This window comes from Micromys minutus, assembly GCF_963924665.1.
Source record: "Micromys minutus genome assembly, chromosome: 32".
NCBI classification, from domain to species: Eukaryota; Metazoa; Chordata; class Mammalia; order Rodentia; family Muridae; genus Micromys; species Micromys minutus.
The window spans coordinates 14,303,586-14,309,985 of NC_137967.1; the positions used below are offsets into that span (position 1 = coordinate 14,303,586).

The 6,400-nt window shown below is 53.8% G+C and overlaps 1 protein-coding gene across 1 annotated transcript; it reads left to right on the top strand.

Annotated features, from left to right (window-relative positions):
• Window positions 1-3,271: 3,271 nt before the first annotated feature.
• On the top strand, window positions 3,272-5,290 carry ZBTB32 (zinc finger and BTB domain containing 32; the record flags this gene model as incomplete). Its single annotated transcript, XM_080908327.1, has 5 exons — window positions 3,272-4,137; window positions 4,342-4,415; window positions 4,510-4,578; window positions 4,701-4,865; window positions 5,013-5,290. 5 exons carry the CDS (start codon window positions 3,272-3,274, stop codon window positions 5,288-5,290), a joined length of 1,452 nt encoding a protein of 483 aa, XP_080764453.1.
• Window positions 5,291-6,400: the final 1,110 nt, after the last annotated feature.

Here is a 6,400-nt window from a genome sequence, read left to right on the forward strand (position 1 = left end):
CATCCCAGAGAGCAGCAGCGGGTTGTGGCTAAATGCCTGAGAGATAAAGGCAGTTACAGGGCCTGGGATCTAACAAGAAGTAGTGTCCCCACTCTTGCAAGTCAAAGCGGGCTGTCAGATCTGTTTCTCTTGTCACTACTTAATGCCAAGCGTCTATAATTGCTCTTCCATGGCTGTAGGAGATGCCAGCCAGAGAAGGGCCCCCCAGTGTCACCAGCATAAGGGCTCAGGTGCAAAGGGCCCTGAGAATACCTCTAAGGGCCCTCTCTAAGGGATAGCCTTACTGTGGGAAGACATCAAGTGGGAGGCAAGATGGGGTTTCCTATTCTTTGTTGCCTTTTGTTTACTCTGTGGGGAACCCCCTGGCTCTTTTCTCATTTAGTGCCCTGAAAGCCTCCTGTCAGTCCCCATGGACTACCTTTGAGTAGCCCCTACTTCTTGATCATGCGTGGGTAAAGCACACTAAGGGGCAGCTGAGTCACTGACAGCAGAAGGGAGGGGCTTCCTCCATCCGGCCATGCGGCTGCTGTCAGACCCCAGTGCCTTCCCTCTACCAATGTGGCTTTGCCACACTTCTTGTTTTTAGAGACTGTTTTTTGTGTTGGAGGAAGGTTTGTCTTTGTTTGCACATCTGTCAGAAGGACTAGCATTTTATATGCCTTTTACACAGCCGTATCTAGTATGATCCCGAGCGTGTGATGTTAGGAATTAGAAAGCTCAGAAGTGGAAAATATTTAACATTCAGAGGAGCAGATGAGCACAGGGTGCCATTTGCATTTTCCCTTTCATTCTGACTCATCTTCCCCTATCTCTACCCTGCTAAACCTTCACCAGCCTCACCCACTGACACACCCTGTCTGATCTAGGAGGGTTGATTGACACCTACCTGCACCCCAGCTAGAACAGGAGGGAAGGCATCCTAGGTTTGGAGGGAAAGAGTAATAGAAGGCCGGACTGAACACCTCGGAATCCTGGAGCCAAGGGAGAAAAGCAAAACTGACTGTCCGTTATTGGCTTGGGGCGGGTGGGGGGGAGTGGGCAGAAGTTAGGGAGAGACCTCGGAGCTGATTCTGCCACCATAGCAGCCTAGCCACTGTGGCTTGTTCCTCCTCTCACTATTTATTCCATCTGTATGACACATCAGACCCATTCCACCAACGAAAAGAGCAGCGTAGAGACCAGATTGATAAAATGCAAGGAAAGAAAGAAAAACAACTTGACTCTCAAAAGGCTTTTTAACCCTCCCTCAGATTAAAGAGTACCAACGCTGGGTGTGGTGGTACTGGCTGAGACAGGATGGTAGAGATGTCAAGACTAGCTTGAACTACACAGGAAGAAAGCATATGAAGGCTTATGAGAGGGCGGGGGGGGGGGAAGAGTTGGAAATCTCCAGGGTCCTTGACCCTTGAGCAGAAAATGAAAGAAACCTCTGGTTTTGATTTCAGAGAAATGTCATTTGTCATCAGCCCAGGAAAAGGAGATTTTTCTCTTCGAAGACCACCACAGGCTTCCTGGGGTTGCCCCCCTCAGAGTCTGCTGGGAGGATCTGAGTCATACACACTTAGTCTTTGCTGTGGTCCAGAGGACAAGGGTCAGTCTCATAGAGTAAGTGAGGCTTGATGTACTAAGCCAGGAGGAAAGGGAGAGGCTTGGCCTTTCATCTCCCTCTGCTTCAAATTCTGTGTTCTCTCCTTCTCCTTCTGAGGTGTCAGAAATGGTCTCCAGCTACTCCATGCTATGGGCACTTCTCAGACGCAGAACTAATAGCAGCTAAATGCTGTGTTGTGCTCACAGACCCCTCGCTCATGCATGGTACTTCATCTTCACCCCACCTCTGAAGGACACCACGAGGTGACTGAGGGACGGGTGACTTTCCCAAGGTGACTCAACTAGCAAATGGCAGAGATGAGGCTTAGACTGTGACCATCCCAAGTCCCTGTCACCACAGGCTCACATCTTTGACTATAAGGAACTCACAAGTGAGTTGGGGTGAGGAGGCAAGGCATCCTGGGTTGTTAAAAGTAGATCTGGAGTCTCTCTCATAGGTCTTAAGCAGAGACAGAGTAAAGCCACACCCCTCTGGGGGACTGTGGCAGACTGATACTTGGGATGACTGAGGACAGGGGTGGGGCTAGCTGGGGGTAGGTGGGCAGGAGCCCCAAGAGCAGTAGAGAGCATGCGGTGCTAGGAGGCAGCTACAGAGGTGAGTTACTGTATCTCCCAAATGAGGTTTTCCTCCTCTAACCTTCTTTCTGTCTGCTCCTGGCCAACCTGCATCCCTCAGCCCAAAGTGTGCAAGTAGTTTCTCTCTCTCCTCCCCCCACCATGCTGCATATTCATGGAGGGTCTGCAGAGCTAGGCCTGCTAGATGCTAAGGATTGTAGGCTTATCTCTCTTTCCGTCTCGGGCTCCAGAATTCTGGTGGCCTCTGCCCATGATGGTTTTGATGTGTGATTAAACTCTTGAATTGTTGGGCACTTTCTGAGTCTTCGTTTTTCGGCTTATGAAAACCAGAACTCAACCCCTTCTTATCCTCATTGTGAGAGGAAACAGCTTCCCCTTCTCCAGTCTCCCTTTCCTTCCTTCCTTCCTCAGGCACCAGAGCCTTCTGCAAAACTCTTGTGTGGCTCCCTTAACTCACTGGATGGTAGTTTCTGCTCTTTTCTAATTCCTTCTCTGCGGGTGTGTTCTAGAAGCTTCAGTCTTACAGAGACAACTGTGTGATGCCCTAGAGTCTGCTCTCCTGCCATGTGACCTGTCTTGATGCCTTCTCTGGCTTTATGGGCTCACGTTGGGGGAGGACCCAAAAGCTTTCTGCGCTCTCTCTCATGAGGTCACGTCTTTCTTTCATTCATAAATGCCAGGTTTTATGCGAAGTGAGGAAAAGGCCAGGCTGTTCAGAGGCTTTCCCTGCAAAAGAGCCTTGGGGAAGCCAAAGCCTTCCTTAAGCCGGAGTTTGCTAATTATACCAGCCCTAAAGCTACTACTTGATTCCTCTGCTGACTGCCTGGCTGTTGCTCTTCAGGCTCCAAACCTGACCCCTGGCCCAGTGTGCATTCTTCTAGTGTGGCATCCCCACAGCTGGCCTTTGGCTTCGTTTATTTGATTTATTCAGGACAGACAGCACCAATCTGAGCCCAGACACTCATTCTCTCTCCCTTCCCCTCTACAGGCCTGAGAGTATGCGGTTTCTCCCTCCCCTTTCTGCCATGGACCCCCCATTGTGGCTTTCCTCTCAGAGCCTGTGAAACTGGTAGATTAGCCAGGAACAATGCCCCAGACCCGGACAAGACTAATCAGCCCATATGGCTCTGATAGGCTGGTACAGTTAGCTGCTAGGCTCAGGCCAGCACTGTGTGATACCCTGATCACCGTAGGGGGCCTGGAGTTCCCGGCCCACAGCCTAGTACTGGCAGGTGCAAGCCCAAGGCTGGGTTGCAGGGGCCGGTGGGCTCTGGTTGAAGGCATAAGCCCTTCCACCTTTGCTCAGCTTCTGACTTTCGTTTATGGAGAGAATGTAGAGCTACAGCCTGGGGAGCTGGGGAACCTTGAAGAGGCAGCCAGAGCCTTGGGCGTCCAGGCCTTGGAAGAGGCATGTAAGAGAGCTCAAAGGGGCAAGAATGCAGATGAACTGTATCCAGGATTGAAGAGGCACCAGCAATCAGAATTCACGAGGGGTTCTGAGAGAGGACTGGGGGGTCCTAGAGAGGAACAGGAACCAGAGAAAGATGTGAGAAGTAATGAGAGAGAACAGGAGATGCCACACAAGCACCAAGCACCGGGAGAGAGCCCTCAGATGGCAGGAGTAACAAGGCTGATGGGCTCAGAGGAGGCGGTGCTCAGCCCAGCCCCCATGGGCTACAGGGGAGCAGAAATGAAGCAAGCAGAGGTCACTCGAGGTATAGCGAGCAACAAGGGCTCTGAGGAGAGTCTTCGTGGGTGCTCTGGTTCCTTTTCCCCACCAGGTTCCCTCCTAACTAGCCTCATTCCCAGGCCCTGGTGGGCTGAAGCCCCTTGGTTGGGGGAGGGCCAACCTGCCTTGTGGAGTATCTTGTTGTGGCCGTCCAGATATGGTGCTCCTTTCTCCCATAGTACCCCCATCACTGCAGCCTGGCAGGTCTGGCCTCAAGATCAGAGGTGAGTGAAGGGCTTAAAGGAGGACTTCTAGGCAGGGAGGGCGTGGCTCCCGAGAGGTAGCAGTGGTGGGTGGAAGGGTACCACATCTCTTCTGTTCATTGAGCATTTCCTGAGTTGGAGACAACAAAATATTCTCATCACAAGAGAGGCCAGAGTTGGTTAGGTTCTCAGGCTTTGCCAAGGCTGTAATTCTTCTCCACCCAGGATCCCACTGACCTTGAACCACTCCAAAGGTCTCTGGAATCAGAATCATCTGGCTTCCTCTAGCCCCACTCCAGGTAAGCCCCGCAGTATTCCATACAGGGCTTCTGCCCAGCGGCTGGGCTTCAGGAGTCCAGCCTTAGCAGGGCCCCTACTTCATTCTGTTTCCAGGATCTTTTCCTCAGGGCACTGAAAAACTCAGCCCTTGGGAGATAGAAGAGTCTGGGCAAGGGTACACAGGTAAGTAGGGTGAGAACTGTTGCCTCCCCTCACCAAAACCTTTAATTTCCTGTTTGGACATTGTATTAATTCATAATTCAGCCTCAGGGATTCTGGGTCATGCCATTTCTCTGTCCGCACAGGCACACTGGCAACCTGTGTGAGTCAAGAACGCACATTGAACCGCCCATCTCACCAACACCCTCCTTTACCCTCTCCTGCTCGCTCTCGGCCCTATTCTTGCTCTGTCTGTGGAAAGCGGTTTACACTCAAGCATCAGATGGAGACACATTACCGAGTACACACAGGTATGGGCATCCTGCCCAGTGTGAATATGTCTTTTTGTTTCCATCGCTGGTCTGCCAGCTCCTCCCTTGCCCTATTGCTTGACGCACCCCTAGCTTGGGCAGCCTTAGCCCATCTCTTCCTTCTCTGGCTTTCTCCTCCACCTGTAGGAGAGAAGCCCTTCTCCTGTAGCCTCTGTCCCCAGCGCTCCCGGGATTTCTCTGCCATGACCAAGCACCTGAGGACACATGGGGCTGCTCCCTATCGCTGCCCCCTGTGCAGGGCAGGCTGTCCTAGCCTGGCCTCCATGCAGGCGCACATGCGTGGCCACTCGCCCAGCCGGCTGCCGCCTGGATGGACCATACGCTCCACCTTCCTCTATTCTTCCTCGAGGCCGACACGGGCCTCTATCTCTCCCGGTAGTCCTACATCCTCCGCTGCCACCTGACCGAGTGTTGGTAGCTTCTCTGGCTTGACAGGAGTCCAACCAAAGAATGAAAGGCAGGAGGGCTCAGCCAGCTCTGTCGCTAGGGCAGCCTGGCAAATTTAACCGCAGAAGAGCTGCAGGACAGGAGATACAAAACCTCTACGGATGAGCGAGTTGCAGAAGCCTCGGCCAGCTAGCAAGTCCGGGTTAAGGACAATTAACTTGGTGATGATTAACTGGGGACTGTCAATTTTATCACTATAATAAAGTTTCTGTGCTCTCCAGTTAGGATGAGTCCAGACTTTTCGTCTGCGCTAGGGAGTTCCCACCCTTGCCCTGTAGCGGCCCCTGCTGGCCATTCACTAAACAGACGGTCATACTTTTCATTTCCGGGAGCTTCGTATATTCCCGAGGGCAGCGCGCCGCACAGGCGCTCCAGACCCTGCGGGAGGGGAAAGGGGGCTGTGAGGCGCTCCAAGACTGGTTCCTTCCACAGCAATCCACCGAGCGCGTAGTCTAGGGCTGGAGAGGAGCGCAGACTCAGGTCCCGATATCGAACACCCGTCTGCTCTCCTCCGAGTACGGGACGGGAGACCAGCCTCTCCAGCATCTCCCCTCCGCGCCGGGCATTGCGGCTACCAGGTTGCGCCTGGAAGTGAGACTAACTCAGCGCCACCGCCCTTCCCTCAGCCCACGCCTAGCGCAGTAGCTAACTTCTTTTGCTGTGTGTCCGTCGGGTTCCCAGGGTCCGAGGCCAACGGTAACCTGGGAATGGTAGTCCATGCAAGTCGCTAGGTCCGACTAGAACAATGGGAGGAGTCTGAGTCGGGAACCACACCTCCTGGAGACCAGGAACTGGCTCGCCTGGTCTCTGTCGTCAACCCCGTATTTCCAGTTTTCCCGCCCCGCCCCAGCTGTCGGCGGAAGGAGCAAGGCGACTGGACTACATTTCCCAGAAGACCTTGCGCCTCCCGCTCTGGCCGCGACGCGGGGTCCGCTTTTCAGGTGCGGCTTGAGGGTGACGGCCGACCGGCCCAGGACTCCTGCTCCCGTGGTGCCCCGCGCGTGGCCAGCCCAGCCCCCGGCTCCTCCCGCCCCACAGCGGCGCTGGTTGTTGTCGTGAGCCGCAGC